This window comes from Sturnira hondurensis, unplaced genomic scaffold, assembly GCF_014824575.4.
Source record: "Sturnira hondurensis isolate 20B ecotype Veracruz unplaced genomic scaffold, ASM1482457v3 Scaffold0013381, whole genome shotgun sequence".
In the NCBI taxonomy this organism is placed as follows: Eukaryota; Metazoa; Chordata; class Mammalia; order Chiroptera; family Phyllostomidae; genus Sturnira; species Sturnira hondurensis.
The window spans coordinates 2043637-2056939 of record NW_028086012.1 but is presented as its reverse complement, the minus strand read 5'-3'; the positions used below and the strand labels follow the sequence as shown (position 1 = coordinate 2056939).

The 13303-nt window shown below is 52.0% G+C and overlaps 1 protein-coding gene across 1 annotated transcript in view; it reads right to left on the bottom strand.

The window, feature by feature from the left end:
• The window catches only part of CSMD2 (CUB and Sushi multiple domains 2), a 268001-nt gene that overhangs the window by 171439 nt on the left and 83259 nt on the right, over positions 1-13303 (bottom strand). The window contains exons 9-14 of the mRNA XM_037061417.1: positions 12525-12663; positions 11292-11479; positions 10322-10510; positions 10008-10124; positions 3063-3278; positions 1480-1668 (exon numbers count right to left, since the gene is read on the bottom strand). Coding sequence (XP_036917312.1) covers positions 1480-1668; positions 3063-3278; positions 10008-10124; positions 10322-10510; positions 11292-11479; positions 12525-12663 — 1038 coding nt within the window. The remainder of the gene's footprint in view (positions 1-1479; positions 1669-3062; positions 3279-10007; positions 10125-10321; positions 10511-11291; positions 11480-12524; positions 12664-13303) is intronic.

Sequence of the window (13303 nt, the reverse complement as noted above, 5' to 3'; positions counted from 1 at the left end):
CATGGCTTAAATAAATTACGCCATCTAAGCTGGAATAAAGCCTGTGAGTTGGATATTGTTATCTGCAGCTGGGGCTGGGGCTGGATGGCCCGTCCAAGATCTAACAGCTGGTAGGAGGCAAAGACTTGACCTTGAGCCTGGAGACTGAGCAGCCTGAACCCAGCCCATCTTGCCAGCCTTCTTACAGCTGTCTTTTGCAGAGCCTCAGGGCTCCAGGGAGTTGTCTCCAGCAAGGATGAGCTTATGGGTCCTCAAGATGCTGGCCCGTTTCCGTCACTGCAGTGCTGCCTTTATCTGCTGATGTACTGGGGTTTTACATACTATTTCACTCCAAGTATGAGCCTTATGGCTACTAGCCAGCATGGTAAGTACTGCAGTAATTCTGCCTGCATTGCATCCAGCCCTGCAAGTATGGAGCAGGCACAACCGTTGACCTTGTAAATGAGGGACAGCCAGCAATTGTCCCTGTTGTCCCTGATCAACCTATTCCTCCCCACTGTCTGGGCCCGGAGCTCTGGCAGAGGGGAAGGCAGAGCCGTGGGTCAGCGGGCTCCCAGCTCCCACTCTCTAACCTCATCATCTGTTGCTCTCCCTGTTGTTTGCTCCAGACTGGCCACCGTGCTGTTCCTCTAGGCTCAGGGCCTTGACACTCCGCGCCCACTTCTCCCAGCTATCTGAGTGATCAGCTTCTTGAATCCCTTCTGGCCTTCTAAAACGACAACCCATCAGGGAGGCCTCTGCGGACCACTCTTTTCAAAGAACCACCCTACCTCCAGCACTTCATAAGCTGACGTTTATCTCTGCACCTCTCAACACTGCTGCTATTTATGAATTTATAGCTTATCTCTCCCACTAGGATGTGAGACCAGGAGTGGAGAGACTTCCTCTGTTATGTTCGCCTTTGTATCCTTAGCACCCAGACGCCCGACTGACATGCAGTGAGTGGTCTGTACATGAACAAGAGAGGTCTTGCTTCCTCTCTCTTCTCACCAGCTGGATGGACAAAGTCTTTCTGGGGATCCTGAGAAGCTAGCACCCCACCAGACTAGCACAAATTCTCTCTATTCCACCAGATTGGGTCTCTCCATGGGCAAAGGTCATACCTCCTCCCTATAGGTCCATCCCCTCCCCCCACCAATGCTGTACCTAGATTTCTCTGCAAGAGGCACCCTAAGCCACTGGGATACATTAGAGGTGCAAGGGAAGAGTATGGAGGTCAATTTCATAGAATGCCTACTTTGAATGCACTTTACAAAGGCCAAGTCAGGCTTCAGGTATTGCTATCTCCATACTGATAAGGAGGCTGGAGCAGAAGCAGGTTAGGCCGCCCAAGGTCGCACTGCAGGTAACTGCACTAAAGCAGTCCTCGCCCAGGCCTGCTGGGCTCCTGGCCTGTGTGCCTTCCACGTCCTCACTCCAATTGACTAAAGCCTGGCCCACCCCATTAGTGAAGCAAAATGAAAGCACGTGACCACCTACCAACACACCTTGGCAGAGGCGAACTCCACAGGCGCCGTCTGCCCCCCAGGCACGTGATGCGGGCTGTGCCCTCCAGACGGTACCCGGGGAAGCAGGAGAAAGTCAAGGTGTCGCCTACGCCAAACTGCAAGCCCTTCCGGATGCTGTAGGCGGGGACCTCGGGCTCCTCACAGGGCTCCAGGTCATACTCTGGAAAGGCGGCAGGAGAGCCGGGGTCAGAGATGGAAGATGGGAACGCAGACGGAGACGACAGGGAGAAAAGAGCTGGAGGCAGAGATGGACATGGCCGGCGCATGCACACGCGGATCCACAAGCAACAAAGAGGAGAGAGGAGAGGCCCTGCCTGAAAGAGAGGCTGGGAGACACGCGGTGCGGTGAGGAGCAGGGCACGCCGGGCTCTGGGTGGTCTCGGTGCATCGCTGCCGTGAACCAGGGAAACACGCTACCCGGGAGTATTTCTGAGGTTCCTTGTGACTTGACCCTTCTTTCGTCGCTCCTCTCCTTCCTATTAACCCCAAGCCTCAGGGCTCACAGACTCTCCTGCCTTTTTCTCTGGGGCAGGATGTAGATCGATCCAATCAGCCTGGTTCTGGAGGGTCAGAAGGTGTGACCCAGCCGAGGGGAACTGCCACTGGGAAGAAGAATCCAAATGCTTCACTTGAAGCTGTCTTGGTGATGCTGGCACTTGAAGCAGATGGCAAGTGTGATGGGTGGCATTTATGGGCCAGGGACCTGCCTGGTACCTCTGGTAATGGCATAGATGTGATCACCCCTTGTCCCCAAAGGCATTTCCCTCTGGGACACAATTCCTGGAGGCTCTCTGGTGAGGAGGAGGAGGGTCTGCCTCAGACGGATGAGGCACGTGGCAGGCGGCCTCTGTTAGAGAGACAGTAGGGGGCTGATCTGGGCCCTGTCTGCTTCCTAGAGGCCAGACATCTCTGGCCCATGCTGGCAGGGCTCCTCTGATATTTCCACTCTTTGCTGGGAAGAGGAGGGGACCCTGAGGGGCAATGGGACAAGAACTGCAAGAGGACTCGGTACTAGAGGAGAGAAGGGTCCTCTTTTCTCCCTGAATGCCAAATTAAAGAGTTTTTCTTTCCAGGATTCCTAATCACAGACAAACATCTATTTCTGCTAAGTTGGCATGGATGAAGAAGCCTCAAATAAGACAGAAATACTCTCATATGTTAACTTCAACCCCCCTTCTTTCTCTTCTTCTTCTTTTCTAAATTGCTGGGGTTATGAATAGCAGAAGGGGAACCAGGAGAAGTATCTGGAATTGCTAGGACAGGAAGGGACTTCTGTGCACTCCTCTGGTTCAGCCAGTTGGCCAGGTCATGTTCGGAGGGGAACCTAACCACCTTCAGAGAAGGAGATTCCCCCCGAATCCTGCTAACTCCTTCCAAGTCCATTACAGGGAAGTTCTTCCTTGTGTCTGACCCAGCTATCCTCTGCTTCAGCAGGGAGGTTGTTCTCCCAGAGACTGGAGAGTGGAATACTATCCATCTGCTAGGAAGACCAGGGGCTGGCAGCCGAGGGGGAGACAGGGCACCCTTCCCCCAAGGGCCCCTCACAGGCCTTACCTGAGAAGGTGATGTTGAATCCTTCATAGGACATGGAGAAGTCGGAAATGAAGCGGACCTGGGCGGTGAAGTTGCCATAGAGACCAGCGCTGATGGGGGCCGGCAACCGCGAGCCGGTCAGCTGCCTCAGGGGCTGGGTGAAGCTGCCATTTTCGGTGATGAGGAGGTAGTCATGGCCACTCTCCAGGTGGAAGGTATGGAAAGTAAAGAACACACCTGCCAAGAGACCAGACGGGTCAGGGTGATGAGGATGAGGAGCCTGGAGCGGCCCAGCTGCAAGAAGGGATCTGCACAGACGTTTCCCATTTGTAAAGGTCTGTGGGTGAGCAGAAGTACAAGCACGCGCTGAGAAATCCATGTGGGTGAACCTGAGTGAATGAACCGGAATGAACTGCATCACACCATTGCCCACAGGTCCGGCCAGGGAGAAGCATATTGCTTTAGAGTTGTCAAAATTTGGAAGGAAGATTTATGGCTAGTTCCATGGGAATACTTCATAGCTATTCATCCATTCATTCAACCAACAAGTATCTGCATATCTGTTGAGTACGCACTTCCCATGGGCTAGGATCCAGGGCCAGGTAGGTGCAAGAAGATCCACCAGACATTAAACAAATAACTACAGTAGAGTGATGACTGCTATAATGAAAATGGATCGGAATGCCATGGGGTGCAGAATGAGAAGCAGTTTGCAGCAGTAAGAGGGGTGTGTAGGAGTGCCTCACTAAGGAGTGCTCATTTGATTTGGGTCTTAAAAGGATGCATAGGGATTAACCAGGTAGGAGGGGAAAGGGTGTCCCAGGCAGGGGACTGGTGTGGGTGCAGGAGCTTGTGTTTGGGGGCTCAGGGAAGCCCACAGTGTGGCTGGGCACACTCAGCTGCTGGAATGGCAGGCTGGGGGGTAGGCCAGCTTTTTTCCCTGGGGGCAATCAGCCATTCTACCCAGAGTGGATCAGATTTCAGACTTGGCAAGACGTTGATGGCTGCGAGGAGGCAGGGAGAACAGTTAGAATGGGGGCAGCCATGCACTGGGCAAGAGAGGCTGGGGCCAGGAAGAGGGGCTGAGAGCAGGAAATGGACACAAGACCTTGGTGAGGGAGAACGGACTGGAACCAGCAGCCATGGTGCAAAGGGGGAATGAAAGGGTGACTGAGAGCATCCTGAGTGGAAAGAAGGTGACGTCTTTTGCTATCAGAGGGTTCGGCATATAGGAGGAAGGTGGCACAAGGGCAATGGACTTAGCTTTGAATACCCTGTGTTTTCAGCATCCAAGCACTGATAGGTCGGGAGTGGGCATCTGGGAGTACAGGTTTGGGGTTCAGTGTTAAAGTTGGACTATAGCAGTAGGTCTGGGAGTACCAGACAAGAGGTGCTATTTGAAGCCATAAGCATGGAGCAGAGAGCCAGAGGAGGGCCGGGAGAGCATCGGGGGAGGGGCAGGATGGAGGCTGGGGGCGGAGTGGCATTAAGGAAACTGGGAGAAGGAGGAGCAGGGAGAGGAAGAGAAAGCGAGCGCTCCACTGTGGGGAAGGGGTGAGGGCACTGAATGAAAACAATAATATTCACTAATATCGGAGCACTAAATATTTGTGCGTCTCTGTCCGGCGTGTTTTGTTACTCTGTAACAAGCCCCTGTCCATTGGAAGGGAAGGTATGAGAACTCATTCAATCTTGCCAACAACCTTACAACATGGGAATGATGACTCCCATCCGCATTTTACATCTGAGGAGACAGGCACAGAGAGATCAAGTAACTTGTCCAAGGTCGCCCAGCTGGCAGGTGGTAGAGCTGAGGTCTGAACCGAGGCCACGTGACTGCAGTGTCTGTACCACGAACTGCTGACATGACAATGCGTCTCTCACTACACAAAGACACCAGGTAGTAAGGAGGGTCAAGGGGCGCAAAAGATTATGAAGCAGCAGGAGCTCAACACCCAAAGCAACCCTTGAACTTGTCCAGACAGCTGTTGTGTTTGTGTACATACATGTAAATGCATGCCTACCCGCGAGCGTGTGTACATGGGAGTATATGCCGTGGATGAGCTAGGGCAGGAACGTGGCTAGACCGGGGGCGAGTGCTGCACCCAACTACCACTCAAAGTCCATGAACCAACAGCGCAGGCGTCACCTGGGAGCTTGTCAGAAAGGCAGAATCTCGGCCTCCACCACAGACCTCTGAGTCAGAATCTGCATGCTAACAAGATCCCCAGGTGATTTGCAGGCACATAAAAGTCTGAGAAATACTTCTCTAGATAATTACTGACACATTTTTGATAAATGGTGGTTGGATTCAAGCTCTTAACACTAAAGCGTTCGAGATGTTTTCATATTCTCGCCACTCTGTTGGGTAGAAGCGGGTGAGCCTGGCGTATCTGCGATTCTGTGGGTGGGGGGGCGGGCGAACAAAGAGGTGGGGGGACGCGTCCTGCGCCCAGGCAACCAAGATGCATCCGTTTATCCATCTGATCAAACAGATCCTAAGCACATACTAAGCGCCAGGCCTGTGCTAAGAAATCGTGCAGTTTAGTGGAGAAGATGGACCATCGATAGTGAGAATCCAGGGTGGGGGCACAGGAAGAGTGAGCAAGATGCTGCGAGGCTTGGGGAGGCTTCACAGGGGGCCACAGTCCTTGACGTGATGAGTGTGGGCTTGCCTGCAGATCCAGAGGTGTGTGTGCTCACACGTACCCTGTCCTCCAACACACAAACACGTGTGCAAATGAGAAAATGGTTCTCAGTCTACAGAGCTTGGGAAAAGGCTCCGTGGCACCTAGGTCTTTCCCGTCCCAGCTGGAGCCCAGGGTGGGAGGCGGGAAATCACAGGGAAAACGGGAATTGACCGGGCATTTCACTTTGCACTCCATTCGTCTGCATGCAAATAGAGCCCCTCCAAAGGAGGAAACATTTGTCTGGGATTCTAAGGATGAGTAAACAACCAAGATGAAACCCCTGGGGTTCCCAGCTGTGCTGATTGCTTGGGGCCTTTCTGTCCATTGTTGAGAAAATGAAGACATTGTTACAGAAATAGGCCCCAGGGTGGGGCTGCGCTGTGGGAAAGGCGGGGCTTTAGAGGGAGACAGACACGGGTCAGAAGCCCATCTACCTGTGGAAGGGTCTGGGCCACAGTGGCCTCGCACACCCTGAGTTTGAGTGTCCTCCACTGCAATGTGTGGATGACAGGATCACCCTCTCAGGTGACCCTGACTCCCTGGGGGGAGGAGGAACTGGAGGGCATATGCAAGGCGCACAGCACAGGGCCTGGCACAGAGAAGGTGCTTGCTTTGCTCAGCTCATCTAACTCCCAGACAGCCCTGTGGGCTTTATTAGGACATCAGTCCTGGGGTCACAGCAGGGACTCATTCTCTGGGCTCCTGACCTGGCCGTTGGGCTGGGTGTGTGGCAAACTGAGTAGTTCTGCACTTCCCAGAGTTTCGAGTTTCTGCCTGGTAGGGAGCGTCAGAAACCTAACTGCTCTGCTCACAAGCCCTGCCCTCTGGAGAAGGGTCGGGTTCAGTTTAATTCAATTCATCTAAATATTTCTTGAGTTCCCTAGGTGCCGGACACAGAGCCAGAGCTGGGGAAACTGCAGGAAAAAAAGGCAGACACGCCTCTCAAACAGCTGAGGGTCAGTGGGGGTCAGAGACAGATGATGAGAACGCCAGTTCTGTGCCGTGGGGCAGACTCCGGACTTGGGAAGGGGCAGGATCCTGTGGGGGCCCCCGGAGGGGAGCCCAACCCAGACCCCAGACTGGGGAGAGGAGGCCGGGAAGGCTCAGTCAAGGAAGCGAGTTCAGGAGGATGAAGAGCTGGCCACACAAGGGAGTGGTGAAGACGCTACGGAAGAGGAAGTGTCACAGAGAGAAGGAGCTCATCCCAATGGGCAGAGCTCTAGAAGCAAAGAAAGCCCAGGAAGTTCTTGGAACGGAAGGTTCGGGACAGTTGGAGCTCAGTGTTTGCAGGGCGCAGAATGAGGCTGAGAAAGGTAATCAAGAGCCACGCTGGCTCTCTCTAGCACGGCACTTCCCAGCTTCGTCCAGGTTAGGTGAAGCCTTTAAATGGTTCTAGGGAACAAGAGACCTGGCTGTGCATCATGACTGACCTCTCGTTGATTCTGCCCGGAACACCTGTCATCTGGCTAACTCCCATTCATCCTTGAAGAATGGTTTAAGTCTCCAGGACCCCTGCTCCACCCTTGGGCTGGCCTCTGGATGTTTCCTCACCTCCACCTGCTCCATCTCAGCACTGGCCATGCCACATTGAGAGATCCCTGGACTTTCTATCTCTACCACCAGACCACACACTTCCTGAAGGCAGGCGATGATGCACAGTGGCTGTGTTGTCCTAGAACCCAGGAGACGTGCCGATACAAATATTTGTTAAATATTTGTCGAACTGCACTGATTTCTAGACAAAGATGCATAGAAAGGCATGGAGGTGCACCTCCCCTCTCCCGTAATGAATGGCAGCTGCCCGGACACAGAGGAAATCATGCCTGGGGTGGGGGGGCCGTTCCTCTAGGGACCAAAAGGGCGGCCCTTCTTTCCCCGCTGGTGCCACCCAGCAGCTTCTAGCTCTTGCAGGCGCCACCTCTAGCTCAGGCTCGGTGTAAACAGCTCTGCAGGATGAACGAAGACACCGTTCCGATCCCTCTCTCCTCAAGGGGAGAAGGGGACACTGGCTTTGCCCTGGCAGCCCGGACAGTCCTGCCTTGCCCAGGAAGCTCCAGGCCATCCTAGTCTTGGCTGGGCAGTTCCGTTCATAGATGGGACTACACATTGACTTTTCTTTCAAGTTTTTTTTAAGTACAAATAGTATACTTTACACATAATATATGACTATACCATGTGTTTTTAATTGCTTTTAAGGAGGAAGGAATGGAGAGAGAGAAACATCTACCAATGGCCTCCCATAGCATCCAGACCGGGGGTCAGACCTGCGACCTGGGCACATGCCCTGCGGGGAATCGAACCCCCAAGGCTGCAGTGACAGGATGATGCTTGAACCGACTGGGCCACTGGCCAGAGCTGTGCCACACGTTGGCTAACCATGTCCTTACTGACGGACATTAAAGAGTTTCTAATTTTTCAATTAAAACATTGTTTCACTTAAAAAGTGTTTGAGGAGGCATCCTTATAGCTAAGTCTTGGTGTACAACTTTACTTATCGTCTTCAGGTAATTTCAAGAAGTGACACCATTGGGTCCAATGGCACATGTGTTTTTAGCTTTTGACCCATATTGCCAAATCACCCGCTGGGAAGTTTCAGCCACGTCACGAATGCCAGCACGGTGACGAGTGCTCGCAGCTCCCCACGCTCCCCACGCGGTCGTAATGTCCCTGGCTTACTCGAAGAGGGAAATATATTATTTCATTCCTGGCGGAACATGCGTTTCTTTCATTATCAGTGGGGCTCCTGTCTCTTCATTTGTGTATTTCCTCTATTATGAAGTGCTGGTTTGTAGATCTGTTCATTTTACAGGCCTGTAGAGCAGGAATATTTTCCTTAAAGACTAGAAGACCTTCTCACGCATCAGGTTGGTAACCCTTGGTAGATATGTTGCAGATATTGTCGTCCATTTACTACTTGAATCAGTTATGGCTTTGAAAAAATAATCCCATTCAAAGTTTTATTGAATCATGTCTAATAGTCTTTGCTTTTATGGATTCTACTTTTGGTGTCATGCTTTCAAGGATGTCCCCTTGAGGTTAGATTTTCACATCCTAGCACTGGAATTTCCATGGTTCAATGTGTGAAGTATGATTTTTTTTCTCCCTTCCCCACCCCCGAATGTTTAAGCTCACTGTTTTAAAACCATCTCTTAAATAATCCATCCTCTCTTCACTAGAAATGACACTTTAATCATATATTAAAGACATTTTCCCTGTCCTGCGCACACACACACACACACACACACACACACACACATACACGGAGGAATCTATTTTCGGACCTCTATTGTCCCCCACAGATTTGTACATCCACTCCTGTACTCGTACCAAACTGAGATTATTTTAGCCCGTAACAACATTTTATTGATAACCTCCGGAAGAATTACGTTTCTTTTAAATTGTGTTTCGCGGCTTTTGCACATGTTAATTCTTCTAGCCCAGAGGCTCTCATTTAAGGGCCTGCATCGGAACTGACGGTGAGGTGTCCTGCAGACACAGATGACTGGTCTCCACCTCCAGCGTGAAAAATCAAAGCCTCTGGGGTGTGAGCTAAGCATTAAGGAATTTGCCAAAGTGCAGAGGGGGTGAGAACCCACGACTCAAGATGACCTTCAGAAAAAGCTTCCGAGGGTACAGGCCATGTCTGCCTGGTTACTGTTTGTTCCCAGACCTGGGATCTGCCACACAGGTGCCAATTTTAATTAATGTTTGTTTTGTCACCAGCAACCTGGACTTTGTCCTTGAAGAACAGCTGAGTTATGCATGAGGAGGACTGCTCTGTCCAGTACTGGCAGGAAGGACACGAGGACGGGGGAGCTGAGGCGTCCTGTGTTCTCCAAGGACACAGAACAGGAAGGGAGTTTCAGGGATACTGGGTAGGCTATTAGGAGGGGTGGGATCTATCAGAAAATGAAAACAGGTGCCCACTGGTGGAACCGGTTGGCCAGCCCCCCATCACTGGGCGTGTTTAGACGGAAGGCCTGCCATCACCTCAGGGGGACAGATTCAGGGGGGACTCCTGCATTAAGGATTTGAGATTTGGCAATCTCCAAGGTCTCTTTCAGCATTCAAAACCACTTACTTTTAAATATTCTGTTCAGGAGTTCTGTGATCAAAGTGGAAGGTTCTGGGTCCTTTCTTGTTGGTGAGAAAAAGGCAGACTAAGCCCAGAGGTCACGATATGGGTGGATGTCTGTTGTGGTCACTTTGATCCCGGGGAGGGTGGGGTCCTGACCACGGCGCACCCCAATAACTGCTAGGGGCCTAAAATACTCACCCTTGCCATGCGATGTTTCGATCACCCAGGTGCAGTTCAAGTTGTTGGGGTAGAAGTCAGGGAACCCCGGTGACAGGATGGTCCCACTGGAGCCTTGAATGAAGCCGCCACAGAGTGCTGCAGGGGTGAAGGGGGCAGTGAAAGACTGGAATGGCTCAAGAAGGTTCCCCCAATCTTCCCGGGGACCTGTCCCCATCTTCCAAACCCACAACCTTCACCGATGACGGTGGAAGAGTCAGTGCCCCTTTGAGCTCCTGGTTTTTCACGCCAGGAAAGGAATCGCTGCTTGAGCGCCCCCTGAGGGTGTGCCTCACCTTCACAGCTGGGCAGCGCCCGGCTCCACTGGAAATTGGGCTCGCACTCCAGGGGCTCTCCATCACTTAATGTGTAGCCCGAATCACAGCTGAAAGTCACCAGGGCACCCACATAGAAGTCATTTCCGTGACGCTGCCCATTGACGGGGATCCCTGGATCCAGACAGTGGTCCGACTGCAGTGTTATAGCTGGAAAAGAGAGCCCATGGCTGGAAAGAACTGCTCACCACCAGAAAGGGACCCTGGCTGACTCACAAAGGGAGGGAGGCGAGAGCCCCACTTTACAGAGGGACTAAGTTGTCATCTTCCTGCCCATGAGACGTGCGTCTCAACATCTGCTGAGAGAGTATCGGAAGACCGATCAGAGCAAACGAGTTGGCTTGATCATTTGCTCATTCATGCCTTCATTCATTCAATGAACATCAGTGGAGCATCTAGGCTTAGACACCATGCTGAAGCTAATGGATACAAACCTAAGTAAGAAAATGACTATGTCTTAATGGTGCTCTCAGTCATAACTTTCTACAGTGGTCTGTACAACTGCACTGACGTCAGTCTCTTTAAATCAAGGCACCAGCAATGAACGCCGACAGTGACGAGAGAGGGTGGACGAGTGGGAGATGCCACCTCACTTCAACTTCACGATCTGTCAAATACTCTGTCCCCAGAGTGCCTAACCCAGCACCACTCACGTGTCTGCACACGAGGAGCCCATGTGCGGGCCATCAGCTTTCACCGCTTCTAAAGGTTTGACTCTTTCTAAAGGTTCTTTAGAAAGAAACTTTCATTCTTTTCATTCTTGTAAAGGTTGAGCTCTGAGAGACCCTGAGAGCAAGGGAGGGTGTCCCAAGGAGCACAGCCTTGACAATGCCAAGGGGACAGGCTCAAGCGGGGAGCCACTGGGGGAGCACAGTCCTGGGTCCTCTCACCCATGGGGGCCCACCCTGCCACCTGCCTCCCCGAGACTCACTCTCATAGCGGAGCTGGAAGCCGATGTCCGAGTGACTCTTGTCGGTGGAGAAGAGGAGGTGGAGGAAGTTGCTGGTGCTGATGAGGAACTGGGGGACCTGGGTGCCGTGGTAAACCCCGATCAAGGGCGCTGAGTACGTCCGTCCGTCTCGCACTTCCAGGGTGTCGTAGTTCACCTCGGTTTTAAATCTGCCAAAGACAGGCGGGAGGACTTCTCGAGAAACCCAAAGCTTATGAATTTGCAAATGACAAAAGGCCCCATCGGACCCAGGGCTTTGGAACAATCGGATTTTGGCAGGCTGGGTATTTCAATACAATTGGCACACATTCACGAGCCAAGTGGAAGGACCTTCTCTCCTGCATTTAAGCCCGGCTCCTCCCACGGTGGACACAGCTCTCTCAGTCCTCTCTGCGGCCTGGGCCAGGACTGTCTTAACACCTGGAGGCACAATGACTAATAACTTCATGGGGGATAGAATGTTCCAGACCGGGGTCAGCTAACTATAGGCCAGGGCCAAACTTGGTCTATAGCCCATTTTTGTGTAGTATGAGAGCAAAGAATGCTTCTTACATTATTAAAGCACTCTTTACTCTCAGACTATACAAAAGCATTATATAATTACATGTATTTTATATATATACACATTATATATATATATAAAAATATAAAGCAAAGACCATGTAACAGATATCCACAAGTGTTCCCCAAAACCTAAAATATTTATATCTGGCCCTTCACAGAAAAGCTTGTAGACTGCTATGCTAAATCGTGAATCCTTTGTCTAGAATTTTATGTTCATCTTTAAGTGGCTTCTTTCCCCACCCAAGGAGCATGCCCAGGGTGGGAGCTGGAAGCAGGGCCTGGGGGCAGGGTCGGGTCAGAGGTCAGGAAGCCGCCTTCCCACACTGGACATTTCAGGGTTAGGCTCTGCAGATGCTGATGCCTCTTTCAACATCCATCTGCCCACTCCCTCACCTCTGACATCTGCAGACTTCTCCTCACCTCTCCAGTCAGAGTCCCATCAACAGCAGAAACCCCACTACTGAGGTGGGACCAAGGCCAAGGGCAAAGCCAGTGCGGTCTGTCCCACTGAAAGCAGTTAGCTCCAGTGCTCTCTGACCTTGCCGACATTTCAGTGTCAGTGCTGGTCTCCACTCAGCCCGAGGGCCCTCCCACACCACTGCGTAGAGATCACCTCTCGCCCCGTTCCCCTGTGGCTCTGGCCGTACGTACCTGTCAAAGGTGATTTTGATGGGGTAGCCTGGCTGGGCTTCGATCACCCAGGCACAGCTCAGGGAATCCTTGTAGAAGCCAGGCCAGCCGGGAGACAGGATGGTGCCGCTGGGCGAAGTCAGGTGACCACCGCAGGGAGCTGGGGGACAGAAGAGAGAGAAGTGGCTTTCTTGGGTGGACAAATGAACAAGCCAGCAAAAAAAAAGTCCTCTGTAAAAAATGTGTCTGCCAACAAGTATTGTTTTTGTTTTCATGGAAAATTACATAAACTGTGTAGACTGTGAGTTCTATCTATTGGGACCCTTACAGATATTTTCAATTGCATCATTTGGAGTTTTATTAAAGGCCGGAGGGAAGAAATGAAAAGAATCCTTTAAACAAAGTCCTTTGCCATTTGAGAAGGGCTGAAGTACAGCTAATGGTTGGGCCACACTGGCATTTTCTTTGTTCCTCACTCATTTGTCAGGCCTACGGCAGAGGGAGAAGTCCCCCCACCCCCCTGCACCCAGCGCTCTGGCATTGGAGCGGGGCAGAGACCCCACGCTCAGCTTGGAGCTCTGTGAGGGCGGAGAGCACAGCATTTGTCTCACACAACTTGGAATCCCCAGCTTTCAGCCTAGGGCTCGGCACAGGTGCCCCTCTGTACCAAAAATCAGAGAGAGTTGGTGGATGAATCGGTGAGTGGATGGACGGGTAGGCACACGCCACCTGTGCCTGGGTGGTCTAGGTGCACTCTGGCCTCGCCAAGCCTGCTTTCCCAGCCCCTCGGTCTCCCTGCT